The sequence below is a fragment of the Heterocephalus glaber genome, unplaced genomic scaffold (assembly GCF_053883595.1).
Source record: "Heterocephalus glaber isolate CG9 unplaced genomic scaffold, H.glaber_assembly_v1.0 deba00001429, whole genome shotgun sequence".
Lineage (NCBI taxonomy): Eukaryota > Metazoa > Chordata > Mammalia > Rodentia > Bathyergidae > Heterocephalus > Heterocephalus glaber.
Genome location: NW_028258294.1, coordinates 9,533,549 through 9,556,378, shown reverse-complemented (window position 1 = coordinate 9,556,378; position 22,830 = coordinate 9,533,549). Strand labels below are relative to the sequence as shown.

The following is a 22,830-nucleotide window of genomic DNA, read 5'->3' as shown; positions in this document are numbered from 1 at the left end:
ACTACATCCTCCCACATGAACTAAAGATAGATCCATGTTTACATTTAGGCAAATTAGTTAATTTGAACTTCTGTTCCTTCATCCATAAAATCATGGGAATACTGATGGCTATAAAGCACTTGTGCAGGGCCTGACTCACAGCAAGCACTCAACCAATGATTAATGACTAGCATTATGGTCCTCTTTGTCCTCTCTCTTAACATCACTGTCATCATTGCTGCCCCTTTTGATCACAAACGTTGCTGGAGACCTAAAGAGTCAGGTGAATAGCAGGAAAGTTGTGAAACAAAATGTTCTCTATGCTTTTGAAATCCTTTCCCTCTCTTGTTGTTCTGTCTTCTGCTGCCATGAACTTTTGCCCCTCTGCCACCCTGCCTTGGAGCCAACTGATCATGGACTGAAACCTCAATGAACTGTAAGCTAAATAAACCTTCCCCCCTTAAAGAAAATAGAAAACAAATCCTTTGCCATAGTACTGGGAGCAGCTCAGTGAGCCAGGCCTGTGTGTGACTCATGTCCATACTACCCTTTTACCTCCCCAACACCTCCCCAGTACTCTGCACAGTGTCTGGCACAGGTGAGGTGGTTCACAGAAGAACTGAGGAAGGTGGCAGCTGACTTGGCATGTGACAAATCAGTGCCACAATCATGAAGCTGCTATTCAACGTCTTTCAGACCTGGACTGTCATTGGTTAACAGGGGGTGCTGGGCACCTGAAATAGGTCATTGTAAGACTGCTTCATTTCACCAGGCCCTTGACTGGTTTAGATTCTAGATGGATCAGTCATCATGCACATTTTGGTCTGGTCCAAGAGCATTTCAACAAATTCATCAATTGTCAATCTTTTAACTGCCACAGAAGAAATTGCCTTGATGCACTATGAATATGCTTCACATCTGATTAGAATTTGTCAGTATGGTGTTTTCCAAATAAAACAGAACTGTATTCCTAGTTATTCTTTTTTTTTTTTTTGATCTTGATTCAGCTGTTTATTTTTTTTTTTGTATTAAATTCTTTTATTGGTACATTGTAGGTATACAACACAACTACATTTCTCATTGGGAATTGTACCTTTACATAATGCATCTTGGTTCTTATTTTTTCCCCATTCCTAGCCCTCCCTTCAGCCCCTCCACCCTTCCCTATTTACAAAGACTTTATTTGCATTTTTTCCATTTCTCATCATTTTTTCCTTTTCCTTCTTTCCTTTCCCCTGTGCCTCCCACTACCCCTACCCCTTTGGACCTTTTATTCCTATTTTACATTATCAATTATTCATTCTAATCATTGGTACATTTTAGGTATACAATATAATGACATTCATCATTGGAAATTTGCACCTTTACATAGTCTCTCTTGGTTCTTATTTTTCACCCTTGCCCAGCCCTCCCTTCAACCCCTCCAGCCCTCCCTACTTACAAAAATTTTGTTCCTGTTTTTCCATTTTCTCATATTAATCCCATTCCCTTCTATCCTTTCCCCCAGCCCTCCCACTTCCTTCCCCTTTGCCCCTTTTCTGCACAGCAAGAGAAACTACCAGCAGTGTGAAGAGACAATCCACAATGTGGGAAAAAATCTTCACCTGCTCTTCCTCAGACAAAGGCCTACTATCTCGAATCTATAAAGAACTTAAAAAGATCAGACCTCCCAAATTTAAAGACCCAATCCAAAAATGGGCATCTGAAATGAACAGACATTTCTCACACAAAGAAGTAGAAATAGCAAATAAATACATGAAAAAATGTTCAACATCACTGGTCATTTGAGAGATGCAAATGAAAACAATGCTGAGATTCCACTTCACTCCAGAAAGAATGGCTGCTATCATGAAATCAACCAATAACAAATGCTGGCGGGGCTGTGGGGAAAGAGGAACCCTGCTCCACTGCTGGTGGGAGTGTAGACTGGTGCAACCACTGTGGAAATCAGTATGGAGATACCTCAAAGAACTAGGACTGGAAATCCCATTTGACCCCACTATTCCACTGCTGGGGATCTTCCCCAAAGAATTAAAAGAATCATACCACAGTGATATATGTGCACCCATGTTCATAGCAGCACAGTTTGTAATAGCTAAAACTTGGAAACAGCCCAAATGCCCATCAACTGGAGACTGGATAAAGAAGATGTGTTTTTTTTGATAAAATGGAATACTACTCAGCCATAAAAAATGAGAAATTAGAGACATTTATAGCTAAGTGGATGCACATTGAGGCAATACTCTTAAGTGAAATAAATAGGACACACATGTGTAAATACCGAATAGTTTCTCTGGTGTGAGAAACTGAAAGTGTAAATAAGGACTAAATGTATAATAGATCATGTGAAATAGGATTCCTAGTTATTCTTTATAACTCTATATTATATATAACACACATACTTCCTTCTTTATAAATACATCATATGTTCATAAGTGAATTTTATATATTTTATACTTTTCATTGCCAAATTATAACTCTTACAGTCTTATAAGTCCATAATATATATTTTTACATCTTTTTTATTGCTACAAACTGAAAAAGAACATTTTTATTAATTTACCTTCGAAAAATAGAAATATATTTGTGAAAATTCAGTATTCTACCCTCTGAATGTATTTGCTAAGGAAATTAGTTTAGTCACTTAGAGCTTTTACATTTATCGTCCTGCCAATGGATCTATAGATACAAACGCTTATTTGAAAACATACTAAAATTCATATATCCACCTGGGTGTTTTCTTCCAAATAGTACTTTTGGAAGGCTGAATGCCAGTTTCTACAATGCTGAGACCTCTGTCTGGGAACTACTTAGGAGTCCATCTATAAAGCACACAAGAAAATCTCTACTTTCAGCCGTGGTTTTCAACCTTGGCTGCATACTAGAATCATCTGGGGGACTTTAGTAAAATGTGAACAATTGGCTCACCAAATCAATTCAGCCAGGCCAGGGAATTAGCTCAGTGGTTCTGGAGCCTGGTGCACAAGCACAAAGTCCCGAGTTCTATCCCTGGTACCAAAAAAAAATCAATTCAGTTAGAATACCCAGTCTTTCATAATTTTTTTCAAACTTTTTCCAGTGCTGCTAAATGGCAAGAACTGAGAACCACTCCTCTTTAATGAACAGACACATTCAATTTCTCCTTGAATGATTTTTGATGCTAATATTTAAATCTATCATGAAAAGACAGAAGTAGATCTTTTTCGAATGAGAAGGAGTCACGAGATAGAAGGGAGTGAGAGGGAGGGAGGGAAAGGGGTGAAAATAGGAAATTAAGATGTGTTATGTGCACGTACCAACTCCTTACAAGGAATGTAAACATTATCTACTGCAAACATGTACTGTTAAAACATTTAAAATTCCAAAAACCTTTAAAAATGCTTATCAAGAAAAACGCGTTATATCTTCTGAAATCAACTGCCAAACTTTTCTCAGCTATGGGAACTTCCTGTTAGAATAAGCATATACCATCTCACGAAAACCATTTACAAAATCATTTACAAAAGTACAATGGACAAAGATGCTCATTTGTTCTTCTACTAATGAACATTTGGGTTAAGTTTTGGGTAATTATGAAAAGAAGCTGCTATGAACATTTGCCGGCAAACTTTTGTCTGGACATGTTTTAAGGAGGGGAATAGCTGAGTCATAAACTGTTTATAAGAATGTATGTGCATGAGAAACTGCCAAACAGTTCTCTAACATGATAATGTAATTTTATACTATAATCAATAGTGTGTGAGAGTTCTCGTTATCATTCCTCCTTATCAACATTAAATATTGTCAGACATTTTGATTTGGCCATTGTAAAAGGCATAAAATGTGATGTGATTATGGTTTAAATTTATATTTGCTTGACAATCAATGCTATTGAACATCTTTTCATGATTTTACAAGCAATTTACACACATTCTCTTGTGAAGTGCCTGTTCAAGTATTTTTGGCCATAGTTGATTTTTTTTTTAAATTTCAGATGACTGTAGATTTATATGTAGTTGTATGAAGTAACAAGAGATGTCCCATATACCCTTTACTTATTTTACCTCAGCTGCATGTATAAAATCATAGTACAATATCACAACCAGAATATTGATATTAAAACAGTCTACCTATTTTATTCAGATTTCCCCAGTTTCATATATATATATTCATGTGTGTGGATGTGTGCAATTAGTTCTATGTGCCTTTATAACATGTCTATGTTCCTGTGTCCATAGTTACAGGGATGGTTCCAAGGTACAGGACGGTTCCTTCACCAGACGGATTCCTCATATTGCTCTATTATATCCAAGTCCCCCTTCTTCTGACCTTTCTTAAGCTCTGCAACTACTAAGTTGCTCTCAGCTTATAAAATTTATCATTTAAAAAATGTAAAGTGGGCAGGTATGGTGGCGCATGTTTGTAGTTCCAGTACTAGGGAAAGAGGCAGAAAGATTGCCACAAGTTCAAGGCCACCCTGGGCTACATAGTGAGATCCTATCCAAAACAACAACAACAACAACAACAACAACAACAGCAAAACAAGATGTAAAGTGTCATCAGTGGATGAGTGAGAAACAAGATGTTGTGTAGACAGACATTGAAATATAATTCAGTCATAAAAAAAGAAAGAAATTCTGAGAAATGTCACAACATGGATGAAACTTGAGGACATCATGCTAAGTGAAATAAGCCACTCACAAGAAGACAAACACTATTAAGATCCCACCTACGTAAGGCATCTAGAGTAGTGGAATTCCTAGGCACAGAAAGAATGATGGTTACCAGAAACTAGAGGGGAGGGGAAATGGGGAATTGTTTAATGAGTATAGAGTGTCAACTTTACAGAATGAAAAAGCTCTGAAGATTGGTTGTAGAATAATATGAATATAATTAACACTACTGAAGTATAAACTTAGAAATATTTGAGATGCTAAGTTTTATGCTGTGCATTCTAACCCAAATTTTTAAACAATTGCATAAATAAAACTATATAGCATGTAACTGTTTGGGACTGGCCTTTTCCCCCTCCGTATAGAAAAGAGATACATTCAAGTTGTGGCACGTATAAGTGATTGGTTCCTTTCTATTGCTCAACAATTTTCCACGATATGGATGCACCAGTTTGTAGCCATTCACTTGTTGAAGGATGGATGTCTGAGTCATTTCACTTTTCACTATTGTAAATAAAGCACTCATGATTATTTGTGTACAGGTTTTTGTGTGAACATTGGTTTTTCATTCTCTGAGGTAAAATACCCAGAAATACAGTTGCTGGGTCATTTGGTAATTAGGGTTAGGATGCACCCAACTGTTTTCCAGAGTAGCTGTACCATTTTACATCCCCACCAGCAATGTATGGACCATCCAGTTTCTTTGCACACTCACCAACATTTGGTGGTATAACTATTTTTTAATTTTAGCCATCCTGAGTTATATGTGATACCTCATTACAGTTTTAATTTCTATTTTCCCTACATCTAATGAAACTGAACATCTTTTGTGTATTTATCTGTCATATGTAAATCCTCTTCAAAATTTCGATTTGTTTTGCTCTTATTTGGCTTGGGCATTGAATTTGCTGCTATTTTTACTAGCTGTATTACTTGGCTTTTTGCTCTAAATTTTGAAAGATTTTCATTTAAAAAATTATTTTGTTGTGGTAAAAAATACCCCACATAATATAAAATTTAACATCTCAACCATTTCTAAGTACACAGTTTGATAGAGATAATTTTACATTTCAATTTGAATGTGCTTTGTTTATTGGCCTCATTTCTGAGACTAGAACTTTCAATACTGTGTTGAGTAAAATTGGTAATAGCAGTCATCTTGTTTCTTCTGATTATGTAGAAAAACCTTTCTAAGGGTTGGAGATTTAGTTCAGTGGTTTGACTGCCTGCCTCACAAGTGCTAGGTCTCGAGTTCGATACCCGATACCAAAAAAAAAAAAAAAAAAAAGAAAGGTCCCATACTGAACCCCAGGCTTAATGAATCAAATTTTTGGGCCGGGGATTTAGCTCAGTGGTGCTACTGCCTGCCTTAAAAGCGCAAGGTTCTGAGTTCAATAACCGGTACAAAAAAAAAAAAAAAAAAAAAAGAAAGAAAGAAAGACAGAAAAAGCTTTCTGTTTTTTGTTGTACTGTATAATGGAATTAATTATGATGTTAGCTGTGGGCTTGTCATATGTGGCTGTTACCAAGTTGTACTGATTTCTTATATTCCAATTTTACAAAGACATTAAGAATATAAATAGGGAAAAGATAGTCTCTTCAACAAGTGCTGTTGGAGGGCCAGGGATTTAGCTCAGTGGCACTGTGCTTGCCTCACAAGCACAAGGTCCTGAGTTTGAGCCCTGGTACCAAAAGCAAAAAACAAAACCAAACAACAACAAAAACAAAACAAAACAAGTGCTATTGGAAACACTAGATATCTATATGTAAAGAAGTGAAATTAGGCCCCTACTTTATACCTTATGTAAATATCAATTCATAATGGATTAAAGACTTAATTAAGACAGAAATCTATAAAATCTCTAGAAGAAAATATAGGGGAAAGTTTCATGACATTGGTCTTGGCAATGATTTCTTGGATATGACACAAAACTCACAAGGGACAAAAGCAAAAATAGAGAAATGGTACTACATCCAACTAAAATAGCAAAGAAAAGAATAAATTGAGTGAAAAGATAAACTATAGAGTGGGAGAAAATATTTGCAAATCACATATCTGATAAGGAGTTAATATATATAATATAAAAGAAACTGCTGGACGGAGCTGTGAAGGAGCATGTGCTAGTGGAGATGTGCACAGGGAGGTGGGACCCACAAGGGGAGGTAGCAGGTGTAACCATGGGAATGAAGATGAACTTGAAGGATGCACTCATAGACTCACAGAATGGAGTTACCAGCCAACAAGACTCATCTGAGGAGCATTCAAGGGCCATAGACATTCTCAACTCCATCTCAGATACTGTGAGTCTATGTTGTTTCAGTATTCTCCATGTAATTCTGATGAACATCACTAGGGGAACACCACTCATACTGTGTGTGTGTGTGTGTGTGTGTGTGTGTGTGTGTGTGTGTGTCCTGATCCAGTGTGACTGATGGGTGTGCCCAAGGGTTGGATAATTTCAGTTGTCAACACAATCAGACATCTAGACCCAGATTTCAGTTCCCCCGATGGCTGAGGTTTTCATCGATATTTTGTTCAAAACTGAGGGGTTCAGAGGAAGGTCTCAGAAATATGCGGGGAAGGTAGCACCTTTAACTAGATTGTTCAAAGCCAACAAGGTGGAAGATGAACAGAGTCGTCATACAATTTTAGAAAACTCATCTTCGTTTAAAATTGGGGCTTGCAGTGTGAGGCCAGTCCACTGAATATGTACATCATCCAATGACTCCAGTTTTCCCCATTCTCCTGCATTCTCTTGGTTCCAGGTTCATCATTAAAAAACCTAAGGATGTAAGAAAATGTTCCAGTTAGTGAACTGTCAATGCTGAGGCTTACCAAACCAGTTAATATCTGTGGGCCCAGGAAACTGAAGAGAGATTTTGTTTCTTCCACCCATATTTACTGAGCATGTACCATGCACTCTGCTCAGCACTAAAAGATAGGGCTGGGGAAGGGGGTGGGGGACTCCCTACGGTCAAGAAATTGGTCCTCCCTGTCTTCCAAATCTGGCATCAAGGGCAAATTTCTATAGCTTCTTCAATGAGGACAGAGAATACTGTATTTTTTATTTTCCTAATCATTTGGTTGAAGGCCTCTAACGTCAGAATCAGATTCCTAAGGCTCTCTAGATTTCCACAATCAAAACTTTCTTGGTAGGGACTGGGGGGGTTTGCATATTTAATGAGCTCTCAGGAGACCAGGTTGAGTACAGCACCCAGCTGAGACTCCTGGCATTATACATAGGAAAGAATAGGATCTAGCTGAATTCTGGGAGAACAGCACACCAAGAAAACTCTAGGCTTTTGGTCCACGAAAGCCACTCCTGGCTGAGGTAACATTTGACTGCCTATAGGACCCCATCAACTTATGTGCCTGGGATACTGGAGTTCACTACCATTAGACAGATGGGCTATACACATAGCTTTGAAATTAACAGGTCTATGAATTCAGGCAAATATTTCCTTTCTTTGAGTTAGAGTGAGTTACTATTAAAATAGATGGTAATATTTGTTTCCTAGAGTTTGAAAGGTTTAAATGTGATAATGTATATAAAGCATTTACCATGGTACAAAGAAAATATCCAAGTAATTTTTGTTGTTACCATTATCAACAGACTCTGGTCTCCCAGAGGTCAAGAAACATGCTTTTGTCTTTTCCTACTGGACAAAGGCCACAAAGGGCACTCAATTAATAGCTGAAGAGAAAATACTAATTCTGCTGATGCTAACTGCAGGCCTAATATTTCTGCATATATAAAGTCCATAAATACACAACTATAAGAAAAGAATTGGGGTGGAGCTGCCCTTCTCCTATTTCTACATCCCTAACTCCATTCCCTCCCCACCACTTCCTTGTATACGATTTATTTTCTTCTTCGCAAGTATTTGTTAGTTTATATGTTTAGAATAACAAAAGCTAATGAATACTGAGTGCTAGCCATGTGTCAGGCACTGTTCTCTCACAATCCAAATAATTCTCTACACAACACTCAGAGGTAAACATTGCCATGATATTTATTTTATGATGAGTAAACTGAGACCCAAAAGAGCTTAGATGGCTTGCCTCAAGTCATAGAACTTCAACATGATGGAAACAGGAAAGAGCCAGGCTGACTTTGTGCTGATGATTCTGAGAGACGGGGGCTGGGGGCGTCTGTGATGTGGTACATGTGCTGTGCTGTGTGTGTAGTGTGTATATGAGAGAGAGAACTCAGTGGGAAGAAAGGGTGGAGTGCTTGCTTTGTATACCTCCTCTCCTAGGGCCCTGTAGGCAGCCACCTACCTTCAGCACTGCAGACCTTGCTCCTTCCTCCCAGCCAACAGGAAGAGGTGTTCTTACAGTCCCTCAGGAGAAAGAGAGAAAGCAGAAAGGAGCTCAAGGCAGTAGGATGAGTGCAGCCCCTGGGAAGGCATTGAGCAATTTGGCCCCAGGCCTTTTCTCATTCTTTTCCTTCCTTGGCCTCCAACATCTCACAGTCACTGCTTCCCCTAGTGTCTGCCAGATCCAGTGCCTGATGGGACCCTGGCCGGCAACACCACATTCCACAAGTTGTGGGCTGCAGATGTGAACAGGATAAGTGGCACAGCAGGCTGCCTGATCTCAGCCTTGCAGCAGATTCACTCCCACCCATTCATAGGTTTGTTGCCGCTGTAGAGCAGATTAGAGTCCATCTGCCTGGACAGGGTTCAGGGCTTTAATCACAGGTGGGGCTTGACTCTGCAGCTGTTCCCCATGGCTGCCCTTGGGAGCCTCCTGAAAACATCTCTGTGGGGTCCAGAGGGAGGAGAGGATCGTCTTGTACTCTCTGCTGAAGTTCTGGTTCAGGAGCCCATGGACAATGGCATTAAGACAGCTATTGAAATAAACCAGGAAGTAGCTAGTGACAAAGAGCCCCTCTGTGATCTGGGAAGCCATTCATTCTGGGTTTATGGCCACAGCAAGGCCGATGCAGTTAGGGGGGGCCCAGCAGATGGCGAAGATCACAAACACCACAAACATGGTTAGAAAGCTCTGCACATTGCTTGGCCACGTGCACAGCTTGTTCTCTGACCTGGCCTTCCTGCGGGCCTGAAGCACCAGCACCCAGATTTGCAGGTAACAGAAGGTCACTATGGCAATGGGGAGGATGAAGTGGATGACTACCACTGCCGCTGTGTACTGGGTGCTGGCTGTCTGGATGAAGGTGCAGGAGTAGATGCGTGGGTCATATTCCAGGGATCCCATGAAGAAGTTGGGCACTAAGGCCACCAGGGTGAGAAGCCAGATGATGCTGATGTAGACAGGGATGTGTCAGTGCCTACAGATCCGGTGATAGGACACACTGTGGCAGATGTAGCAATAGCGGTTAATGGCAATAGCAGTGATGTTGAAGACAGAGCCCATAACACTAAAGCCCATCACAAAGGCACTGGCTTCTCAGTGTGCTTCCCCCAGGGCCCGTCCATCACAGAAGATCGCCAGGAGAGTCAGTGGGTAGGGGTACAAGGCCACTGCCAGATCAGCCAATGCCAGACTCACCAAGGATAAATTACCTAAAGCAGGAAACCCAGCAAGAGTCAGTGGTGACCCTGCAATTCCTATTTTTGTAGAACACCCTGTCCTTCAGTTACTTTCAGAACTAGAAGTGGAAACCAAGTGGCATTTAGAGACAGAGTTGAAGACTCAAGCCGCATCTCTGCTACTCACAAACTGTGACTGAAGCAAGTTACTTAGGTGGTCAAAGCTCACCTTTGTTGTTTGCAAGATGGGGATAATGATACCTACCTGGCAGTAGAGCTGTGAGAATTAAATGATACACAGTGCTCCTTGGGGACACAGTGGGTGGTCACAAGTGAAAAACATTCCATGATATGCACAGATGCATTGGGACTTTGTATTGTTTAAGCTCCAGCAAAAATATTGGAGGAAGAGAACCTAAAAGCCAGTAATGTGGATTCACCACCCTTCTCTCTCCTTAAGCCCATGCCTCCCTATACATGTCTCTGATATTCTCTTTTCAAATCTTCTTCTCACTGATTAACATGTTACTTTCTCAGTGTCTTTAAGTCATTTTTCTATATGTGAACTGCATTTTGCAGCTGGAATGGGAGAAAGGTCCCTGGAGTGGGAGCCATGTGTTTGCAGTATTCCGTGTACCCTGTCCAGAGCCCACAGTCCCAGCCATACGGCCACATTGACAAACACTTGGAATGGTGCAGACTCTCTGTCCTGTGGGGTGGGGAGTCACTGTGGGAGCTCCTTGTGTCTGCTTTTAGGGTCTTTCTGCTTTGCCTGTACATTCACAGGCTTCTACCTCTGAGTAGAGATTTCTTCAGCATTATCAAACTTAGCCAGCCAGAGGCTCAGGAAACTGATAGAGTTCTCTGCTAGATAAAATGGCTCTGGCAGCCCATATCCTAAATGCCTCTTCCCGGCAGATAATAAATCACTCAGGGAAACAATAACCAAACTTTCCTGCCACGAAGCTCTCCCGCTTATAGTCCTTCCCACCAAGAAATTCAAACTTGCCAATGGATTTAAACCTCACCTCTGGCTGCAGCCAAACATCTATCTCTACTATGTGTCTCCCATCCCCACCCCCACCCCCACCCCCACCCCCATGCCCCTGGCTGCTGCTCTCGCCATTGTTTGAGACAACCTGACACCCTGTCCCCTAATAAAGGCCTAGTCTTGGGTGTTCATGTTTTCAGCTCATTCTCATCCTCTCAGAAACTACACACAGCCATCAATCAGTAAGCTTTAGGCATGTCCTGGGTCATATTCCTAGGGAAGAGACAGGGCTCCCTCCAAAAGAATAGGCTCTGTTCCTCAAGTTTTGATTTCTAAAACCAATACTTGCTCATGAATAAAGAACTCGAAACCTGGAAGTTTTTAAACATGGAGCTTGGGGCATGAACAGCTCTATCCCTAATGACATTTGTTTCATTCACTCTGTTTTGTATTTTTTAAGCATCTACCTATGCTCAGAAGATAATAGATTCCCACTCTCAGGGCTCTCATTCACACAGTTTGCACTGGACATGATCTTTCAAATCTTCTGGTGTCTTGCCACATGGTGACATGCAAGCTGCTAGCCTTGAACACAGATGGGGGGTGGGTGGAATGGTTTCACAGGAAGAACTTTCAAGTTGCTACAAACAGGGATGCTCCATTGCTATCTGTCTTTAGTCTTCAGAGGCTGATGTGGCTACCTTAGGGATCAAGAGCATTGAGCAGATGGAAAGGTCCAAAGGTCCAACCACCAGAGAGTCCAGGCTATGGTCTGGATGCCAAGTGTTATGGGAAAACAGAGGCTCAGAGTCATCAGCTGGGAGTTCATCCAAGTCAGAACTTCAAGTGAAGCAGGTTCCATGCTTGTACTTATTACCCCACAAAAGTAGGGAAAGGGCTTCTCCCAGCCTTTCCTTGTCCCGAGGTACATTCTCTCACCCTACCACAAGTAAGAGTCCATGTACTAGGCTGCCCATGGGCCTGGGAGCCTGGGAGACCCACAGGAAGCTTTCTCTTGAAGTGCCTATTATGGTCTCAGTGGCCCTGGTTCTATGATACCCAGCATCAATGGAAAAGAACTTTGCTAGTGTCTTGTACGTTCTTAGTACAAAATTAGTCTTGTATCCAAAGTTAGAATATGGTCCAAGGAAGACAGGATGGGGGCTGGGGATTTAGTTCAGTGGTTTTGAGCAAGTGGAAGAACCCGAGTTCAATCCTTGGTACCAAAAAACAAAAACAAAACAAACAAAATAAAAAATAAATATATGGGTAGGGGATTTAGCTCAGTGGTTCCACTGCCTGCCTCAGAAGCTCAAGGTCCAGAGTTCAATCTCTGGTACCAAAAAAAAAAAAAAGCCAGGATGTAACTGAATATAAAGGAAGTCACAAGGTCAGGTGGAGGGCTTTTGAGAGAAGAAGCTCCTCTGAAGAAACTCCACTGGAGGTTTCTGGTGAAGGAGAATCATCCCATGAGGCTGAAATGCTGGATTCCTTCCTACTCTCCTATTTGAGGGATCTATTTACTTCACAGATTCCCCCATCCTTGTTTTCCTTCTAATTGTTACTTCAAGGTAATAAATGAGTGTCTACAGGTCTGGTTGGGAAGTAGAAGGGTCTGGTGCCTTGCCATTTAATTCTCAGCCTGGCTAGCTGCCTCCACTGCCAAAAGTCTTGGACTCACCTGATCTGACTGCACTTGGTCTCTGCGGAGTAAAGAATTTGTTCTCTAATTTCCCAGCTTCAACGAAACCATCAGAATTTACAGCAATCTGTCATGATCTCAGTTCTGCTACTCTGGCCACAGGAATTTGGCTCAATCTGCTCTTCTTTCTCTGTGATCAATCCTTCACCTGCTCCAGTTTCCTCTTGTTCTTTTGGATCTCTCCCACCCCACCCCTATGCACACTCCACCTATTGTTACTTTATAGAAAATCTCTCCTTTAAGGAAAGTTGGTCCCTGCAGGGCTGGCTGGCTGCAGGATGAGCCAGAAACTGGCTCTTGGTGCTTGTAAGCACAAGCAAAGAAAGTCAAGAGCAGCTGAGAGCTGGTGCCAGTGCAGCCAGCTGTTTCCCTGGGAAAGCCAAGTCAAGCTCTACAGTGTTAATGTGGTTCAGCCCCTAATAATGCCCAGAGTCTGGCAAACAGCTTGAAAATAGTGAGAAGAACACATTCAACTCCACGTGGAAAGCGATTCAATTACTATCCCCATCACACCGGCTGTTTCTAAAGGGCTGAATTCAACCAGTTCCTGCTATAAGCTCATCTGGCCAGTCATGCTATCTCCAGGCTGTCTCCAGGCTGTCTTGGAAGGATTCCAAATTAGGTGAGTATAATTCTTGTATTGTCTCCCATCTGTGAGAAGAGAGGTGCTATCTGGATGAGTTAAGAGGAGATCTAGTTTTTTATTTCTCCCCTAGACATGTAAGGAATCAACATGCATACAACATTGCTCCTCATTCTATGCACAGGCTTCTAATGAATATTTATATCACAAGTCATGACTCATATCCATCTGCCTCCATCAGACAGGGTGTGTAATGGAAAGAGGCCTCCACAAGGGATTTTGTTCACTAACATGGAATACCTTCCAATATTCATATGCAAAGCACATTCCTTCATGCACATAACCACCACAATCCCTTCCCTCTTCTTTCCCCTTTCTGGGAAATCTCTTTCTTAACAAGGACAAGTATGAGGTAGGCAGTACCTATTTTTTATAAGATAGGAAAATTCTGAATGGCAAAGCTACGTGTATCCTATGCTCCTTTTCTCTGTGCCCACCCTCTGTGCTCAGAAAAGTTTGGTTGGATTTAAATTGCCCCTGGTCATTGAGCTAAAAGGCAATGTAGAGATATCGGTTGAGTCATTTACTCAACAGATATTGCTGCATATCTACTAGGCAGTGGCCCTGACAGTGCCAGGGGTGTAGGGAAGCATAGTGAGCAAGACAGACACACTCCCTCTCCTTACAAAGCTTCTGATCTTATACAGGAGACAAAAATGAACCAGAAATGCAATGAGGGGTACAACAAGGAAGCCAACAAATGATTTATCATTGCTAACAGGGTTAAATTTTTTTTGGCTTGAGGTCTTCTTCCATCCTTCTATTGATTTAAAAGTATTAAGTACCTACCACACTTGGGCAGGGCTGAGTGATGGATGAAAGACATGGTCCCTACTGTTGATAGTGACATACAGGGACAGCTACCATTTAGTGCAGTGAAGCTGGAAGGAAAGACAGAGCAAGGTGGTGGAAACAGTGGGGAATTCCTAAGTCAGATCAAGAGTGTGGACAGTAGAAGGGACAGAAGAAGGAGCTCTTCTGCCAGGACATTTCAGTAAGGGGCTGAACAAAATCACCATCAGGACTGTCTCTATCCAGGATGACTGTTCACCTCAAACAGAATCTAGTATAATAAGGTCACAAGCAATGGTAATCATCTCTAAATGAATAATGTAAGATATTCTAATTACATTTTAGAGCTAGGCAATTTTTTTGAAAAATTGAACAGGTAATGTATTAAAAACTTGTTTTTTTTTTACAGATACTAAAATAATACATTTAAGGTAAGCTTCTGATTAGATTCCCAAATTCCCACAGGGCAGAAATTCTTTTCTCCTAAAGTCACATTATTTATAAAAACCCCAGGGTGCTAAAATGAATCATACAAAGGCTGAGTTGAAATCTTTGCTTTGATTTCAAAAAAGAAATGCTAAGTAAATTAACAGTATATACAAAAATATGACAGGGGACATTTCAACTTAAAGGAAGACAACATATTTAGCACATAAGAAGCATCCACTAAAAACAAAACAAAACTGAGATGCAAAAATGTAAAACATTTTTCTATAACCATCAAAAGAAACTCTTATGGGTAGTGTTTTATTGTGATAAGTAAATCTAATAGTAGCAACATAATAAGTGATATAGCAACTTGAGTTGATAAGGTACAATTATGTAAGTTGATTCAATTGTTTCTCATAAGAATCCTTTAAAGTTGATAGCATAACTTCCATTTTACAAATAAAGAGGCAGACACTCAGATTATGTTAATTGTTCATACTTACAACAGAGAAGTTTCAAGAAAGAACAAGAAGAGAAGAAGGAAACCAAGAAAAGAAAAGTCAAGAGGGTTAAAAAGCATGGGGTAGACTTTGTTAGTCTTCTGTAAGTGAGAAAGAACAGAAAAGTGTTGACTGAACTTGGCAATTAGGAAGTCAGCAGTGATATTAGAAAGTGCAAATTCTTCTGCATGTGGGAGGGTGAAGTTTTGCCCTTGAGGTTACTCTGTCAATCAGCTTTACCTTCAAAGGAGAGAGACAGAGGCTACTTGAAAAGAAAATATTCCCTTTGATAGGGGATTGTAGAGGTTTTCTTTTTCTCTTTTGCTCTCTTACATGGGAGTGATTTATATCTGATATGTAATAGGCACTTAATAATGTTGTTTTATGTTATTATTAGTTACATTGAAAGAACAAGAAAGTGGCTCGTGTGTTAGAATAGAATTCCTATGAGACAAGATGTGAGAAGTAGCATCATGCGCCACTTAATGATGGGGATACATTCTGAAAAATGTGCCCTTAGGATTCGCCATCTTTGTGAGCATCTTACGGTGTACTTATGTAAACACAGATGGTGTACTCTGCTACATGCCTCAGCTATAGTGGGAGCAATGGGTGGAGACAGTGAAGAAGGGAGGACATTACCTGTGGATTGTAAACTCATCAAGAATCATAACTTTACTTCTAACATCCTAACTTTTACTTCTTGAGCAGTAAATGTTTAAAATTATGAGACTTAATATCTGCATTTAATGTCTTCTGAGTTTTGAATATTATGTCCAAATAAGGAACCCAACATTTTGGAAATACAGATAGTCAAACATGAAAAGTCTTTGTACCCTTGGGCCACTGAGTGCTCCAAGGGAGGAATTAAAGAGGATTAAGAGCTTTCCTAATTATGAAACTAAAGACATAATTATGGGATTTTAAGAAGTATTTATTTTTGCTTGGTGAAGAGATAATAAGGTATTCATGGCCAAAATGTGAAGTTGAAAAGCCCAGAAACATTAGAGAGGGAGTTCAAGGTAACCCTGTTTGGTATTTGGCTGATAACCATTCCAGATCTACCTCACTCAGTGGACAAAAGACACCTGACCCCCAGTGACATCTCAATGAGTGCTTAGTGGTAGAATGAACCCTGAATGCAGTGGAAGATAGGAACTGTGAGTCCACTAGACATTTTCTTGTTGGCCTTTGTATCTCATACATAGTAAGCCATTAACAATGTGAGTTATCATTTAATATTGTTGTTTTCATATTATTATTAGTTGCATTGAAAGAAAAAGAAAGAGCCTTATGTGCTCCCAAGAGTAGGATTCCTGTGAGATGAGTGAGAAGTAGAGTCATGTACTTAATGATGGGTATACATTTGTCCAGTTTCATTGTTCTTATGTTTGTGTCTCTCATTTTCCCATTGGGAAGAGAAGATGCATGGGAAAGGGAGCCATACTTCAGGCTTTTCACTAATCTAACTGGAGATGCACAACATTGGTACAGGCAGGAATCCCATGAGGAAGCTCACAGGCAGGTGTTGGTTCCTGATAAGAAATTGTGCAGACTCAGCCTTCCTGGGTGCCTAGCAGAGGGATGGCTTTCCTAGGGTGGGTAAAGCAAACCCTGGATAAGGACCTGTGTGTTCAGCAAGCACATTCTGCACATTTTCCTGTGGAATTCCACTGTCGGCTGTTTTATGTCCCCATCCTTACAAATGATTGAAACACATTCCAGAAATGCCAAATTCACTCACTAACACCTCTCTGACAGCCTTTTCAATACAGATGCAGCCCAAGAATCCTTGATGAGACCACAGTTCCCATCTGGTACCTAGAAATTTGGGGTCAGTGTGCCCTCAGAGCCAAAAGGAAGCAATTCTGTACTGCTTCCCTCTCTGCTGGTGAAGAGGATGCCTGTTGAGACAGTGAGGACATGGCTCTTTCTCTTGGCTCTCATGTTGAGGACTGTCTAGATAGTGCGGTTAGTGGCTAGAAGCCCTCATTTTACAGGCAGCTTAAAGTGGTTCAGGACAGACCAACAAGGAGACAAATTCCTTGAGAGGCATCATAAGGGCTCAGTTTCAGAGAACTGTGGTCTAGCTGGAACTTGTTAAAAACTCTAACCATTTGGGAATAGTCAGGGAGCAGGTACACCTTTGTGAAGAAGATCCCCAGGGTTAGCTCTTAAGGACAAAAGTGAGGTATACTTTGGGCTTATGTGCTGAGCACTAACACTGCGCTCTGCCCCACCTCAGAAAGCTACATTAATCATTCCTGCTCTGCCTCTTTCCAGGTACCTTGTCCATCTGTATTCTCCTTGTTTCTACAGAGGTGCCTTCAGTTCCTACCGTGCTTCTGGCTCCGTGAGCAGCAGTGGAATAAAAGTCTCTTTTATTTAGTTCAGTGAGAAAAGAGACAAAAGAGCAACAGTACAGTAGGGTGGGTGCAGTCTTGGAGACAGCACAGGGTGACACGAAAGCCTGAAGAGAGACAATCACTGCATCATGCATAGTATTCATAACAACCCTCTGGGGAGTTGTGGGAGGGGTTTGAAGAAGGAGAAGATAGAGATGAGTCTGAAGAACTTAGGGATCTTCTCGGTTCATCAGAGAGCACGGAATGTATGGGGAGTGGCAGAAGTCCCCTTTGGGAAGAGTTACAGAAAGAAGATGAGTTCATAGTTAGGCAGGTACTGCTGGCCAAGAATGGTTACAGGAGCTGTACTGTGGAAGGGACACTGTTCTGAAGATGAGGAGGCAGGGGGACTCTAGCAATGGTAACAGCCCCCAGAGGAGGGAGCAGGGAAAACCATCTAGACAGTATAGACAGAGTGTGCTCAAGAGAGGATGAGGATGGAAATCAGAGCCATGGGAGTAGAGAGAACAGAAAAGAAGAAAAGTGAGGAATACTATAACTGAAAACGGTTCCCAGAGCTCAAGGATCTGGGAGATGAAGAGAGGAAGGAGGTCCAGAAGCAAGCATTGGTTAAGTCACGGGACAGGAAAACCCCAAAGGGGAGTGCTCCTCCTTGTCACATGCAGCATGGAAGAGGGAATGGAAGAAATGAGGCAGAGTTAGAGATGTAAAGTGCCACATGGAGACATCTTCCTGAGAAGGGAAGGGGAGAGGTAGTCATGGAATTATGTGGAGATGATAAAATCAAGGAAAGTGTTTTTTAAAAAGTTTTTTCTTTTAAAATAAGAGGCTTTGTAGTGCATACTTGGGGGGGGTGTTAAAGGGAAATAGGCACAGGTAGAAAATACAAAAGAAAGAGGAGGAACTTGATGGGGGAATATTTCTGTAAAAAGAAGAAGGCAAAAGCATGAGGTGGAGACCCAGGATTAGAGTGGCATTTGTAGGCATGAGAGAAAGTCCTTGCTGTGGCTTGCAACTCGATGTCACCCCAAAGCCTCAAGGGGTCGTAGGCGGGGCTTTTCAGAGGTGGCTGCATGTAGGGTATATGATGCAGGGATTAAGTGTGGGATGCTGGGATCAAGAGTTGCTTTTCTCCTGCCCCCCAGTGCAGGAAATGAATGTGCGTGGCTGCTGCATAGGGATAAAATGATCGTAAATGTCAAATACTTTTTTCTAGGCCCAGCCTGCTTTTCCCTAATGTACATTTTTCTTCAAATGTCATAATAACATCTTTTAAAAGGTTTTCAGATATTATTAGACACCCTGGCTGAGACGCCTGAGTTAGAAAGCTTATGTCTCCTTAATGATACTGTTTTCCATGTGATGGCTCAAACCTCACATTTTTATTTTTGGCTTGTTTTTAGATTAAAATTCTCAAGTTGCAGTCTCCTTCCCTCATAAAAAAGAACATCAGATATAATCATTTACTAAAAGTGGCCCTTCTGAATGGTCTGGTACCTTAGAAGGGGATTTTCAAGATTTAAATTGATTTTCTGTTGCTGTCCTTGTATTTTAATTCACACTGATATTTGAGTTGCCCCCCAAGGCCCTAGACGGGAAATTACAAAATTAACAAACACGTCACTGAGCTCCTTCCCCAGGCTGAAATTGTCAGCGAGCTCTGTTGACCTATAAGGGCCAGTCCTGATCCTGCCTCCCTCTGGTTTTGTTCCCTTATACAGGGAAAACTGAAATGAGAATGGATTGAAAGGGGAAAGTATTTTCAGGTTTGCAACATGATTTAAGCAAATCATTGTCTCGATTTTCACAGCTAATCTCACGAATTCCCCGTCTTCAGAAAATATTACCTTATCTCAAAGCAGTTTAGTGCTAGCCAAGCAGAGCCAGCGACTCAGCTGGAATTGGGTCTGCAGATGGCTTGGAGATGAGATGAGTTTTTAACACAAAGCCCGCCATAATACTTCCATTAACTCACTCATTCTCTCAGCAAGTAATTTCTAAGTACCTACTGCGGGAAGTCACAGTTGGCAGGGGAGGAAGAGAAGTGTCAAAGATCCTGAGACTTCTGTGGCCAAGTGGGGGCACCACTGAGCAGGGCACAAACTGGAGCGCCAGGTGGCAAAGTTGGCTCCCACAGCGACGGTGCCCTGCCCCCCCCCCCCCAAAAAGTGCATAACAAGGAAAGCTTTGCTCAATTTACTCTGGCACTAGTGTGCCAAGTGAGTCCCGGGCAGCTGTTAGGGGCAGAAGTCTGAACCGCCGCACACGGGGGAATCCGAACTCACTGGAACTTCTGAGCGTGGAATCAAAGTTAGGGATGAGGTGAGAGTGGAAAGGAACCGGCGCTGGAGTCTGAGGAGAGAAAAGGCGGCGATCACCCGGTCGGGGGCCAAGACCTGACTGCAGGGAAGGACTGGACCCCAGCAGCGAGCGTGGCGCTCACCTGCGTTCCGGAGCCTGCGGTACGTGAGCACGGAGAGAATGACCAGGAGGTTGCCCACGACGTCCACAGCGGTGGTGACAATGAGCACGGTAGCTAGCGAGGGGGCCACCCAGGGGGGCCGGGGAGTTCCGGAGGGCAGCGTGCTGCTCATCCCCGGTAAGCCCGGGCTCAGGGCCAGCCCGCCGCCTTCGCAGCAGTTGGTGAAGGAGCTGTTTTCAGGCATCGCCGCCAGGCACTCCGCGTCTGCGAGGAAGGAGGCCAGTGAGCTGGGACCTCCAGGAGATAGTCCAGAGTGGACAGGGGAGGAGACAATATAGTAACGGGAGTAGGAATTGGGCTACAGATGTTGCAGAAAGGAGTGCGTCCCTCAGCGGCCCTCCCAGGAACAGCTGGATCACACAACCAGCTCTGCTGCCCAGAACTGAGCACCAATCGGTCGCACCTCAGGCCGCCCGCCGAGAATGTTTGCCTTCTGTGCCTGTGCCGGAGTGTAAGGCCTTTTCCACCCTCACATTTCCTCCGTAGCTTCAGGGAAGCTCTATGCCCAGGCAGGGACACGCAGGCTTTCCCACTGGAGAAGGAGCCCGTGGTGGGGAATTACAGATTGACTGTCAGAAAGGCAAGGTCTGAAGCCCCATGACAACTGACTCCTGAGGCGTGTGGAGACAGATCCCAAACTGCAGGTAGTTGCACTTGTTATGTATTTGGGGAGCTGGAGGTGCTGTAGAAAGCCAATAGGTCAGTAAATTAACGATGTATTTAAACATAATGCTTGCAATACTTAAAAAGATGTATGGCTAATACAAAAGATTGTTCCAATGTGGGGCTTTTGTGAAGAGGGCTAGGAGCAGAGTGAGACATGAATACAGGAGAGAAGGAATTCAGACGCCCCACATTCAAAATGTTTGCTTGCTTAGTCTGGTAGTATTCATAGCTAAACTCTCTGGGGCAAATTTTTTGCCAAGCACTTTTTTTTGCCAAGCACAACTCTTTCATTGTATTTAGGAGAATGCAAAATGGCATAGCCACTTAGAAGAGCAGGTATTCATTCCTCATAAAATTAAAATACCTATGATGAGGATATTCCTATCAAATATCTATCACAAGGATATAAAAATGAAATGAAAATTAAAAATGAAAATATGTTTCCATGAAAATACTTGTATAAGAATGTCCAGAGCAATCCTATTTATAGTAACACAAACCTGGAAATAACTAAAATCTCCAGCAACAGAAATATGAATAAACGTGGTGTATCAATGCAGTGGAGTAAACTCAGCAATAAAAACTGATATACTCAACATCATGGATTACTAAAAAGTATGCTATTTATCAAAAGAAGCCAGATAACAAAGGGTACATACTATATGATTCCATTTAAATGGGGTACAAAATCATGAAAAGTTAACCACTGATGACAGAAATCAGAACAGTCATTTCCAATAGGGATGGAAATTGATTTGAAAAGAGTGCAAAGTAAATTCTGTCATGTTGTTTTTATGAATGAAATTTTATGTAATTTATGTACTCCCCCAAAACAACATAAAGGGGGGATACAGTGGGGAAAGAGGGATTGATAATGGGGTGCATAATGAAAGGGCCAGTGCCTTGAGAGGTGAGTCCACCTTGAGTCCAAAGGGGGCTACTATCCTGAGGCGGGGGAGGCTTTCACCCCACAAAGGAAAAAAAGCAAAAATACAAAAGACTGGTGCCAGGAGAAAAGGAGTTGCTCTTTGGCTTGTGTTCTCAGGGAGTTTAAAGATGCTCCCATCAACTCCACGGGGAGAGAGTGTGCGAGGTTTGAAGACAGGAGAAGGTAGGAAATGTCCTTTCAGAAAGTGATTCGATTCACTAGGAAAGCATAGCCAGTGTGTGAGGAGACCAATTGTCTTTGTGCAGGATTTTAAACAAACCCAGCCAGCCTGGTGGGTGGTTGTTAACCAGAAACATGGAGGACAAGCATGGAGAAGGGAGCATGAATGTCAGTCAGGATTGGGCCTTGCGAGGGAGAGGAAAAATAACAGAAAGTACAAGGTTCTGATGGAAAAATGGACTCTGTCATTGAAGTTAAGAAAAGGGTGAGAAAACAGAGGGGTTGAAAGGATGTGAGAAAGGTAAAATTAAAGGACTGGAGGTCCTGCAGATTCTCAGAATTGAAATGAGTCAGTTAAGAGAAATAAATCATGATCTTGAAAGAGTGAGTTGTATGAAACTGAGTGTGTCTGTCTGTTTATTTGTTTGTTTGTGGTGGTGTGGGGATTGATCTGCCCTAGAAGGTCAGCACCCACATCCCAGCAATATCTTTAACTTGAGGTTGTGCTTGAAATCTTGTTCAAATCACTTTCAACTAGGGCATCTGTGTCACCTCTCAACAGCTCTGAGAGGTCCAAGAGCAGGAATGATTGGTCCAGCTGGAAAAGAAAGAACAGACTCTCAAAGATAAGATGCACACTAAGACTAGGGGGTGATGAATAGCTAGCTGTCTAGCAGATTCCATTTCTCTTATTAACTGTAGGTATCTTTTACTCCTTCACTATGGAATATATAAACTGTGCAAAGAATAACATAAGCAAATTTTTGAAATAATCAGCTTGCAGTAGAGCCAAAAGCACTGCCTACCCTTTTAATTATACCTTAAGCAATAACGATAGCCACCACAACTGATAGTGAGTTTACCCTGCGTTAGACATGGAGACATATGAATTCTTTCATTTAATCCTCACAGTGTTTCTATAAGATGTATACTATTACTGTGTGGTGCAAAGAAGCTGAGATGTAGACAGGCTAAGAAACCTGCACGAGATTGCCCTGCAAGTGGTCTCAGAGGTGGGATT

General features: G+C 41.8%; 1 protein-coding gene across 1 annotated transcript; it reads right to left on the bottom strand.

Moving 5' to 3' along the window:
- Positions 1-7,461: 7,461 nt before the first annotated feature.
- Mtnr1b (melatonin receptor 1B) lies at positions 7,462-20,632 on the bottom strand. The gene is given in 2 exon segments (XM_004838123.3): positions 7,462-10,163; positions 19,997-20,632. Coding segments are annotated over 2 exon segments (1,095 nt in total). The 5' UTR covers positions 20,220-20,632; the 3' UTR covers positions 7,462-9,291.
- Between the last annotated feature and the right edge of the window lie 2,198 nt (positions 20,633-22,830).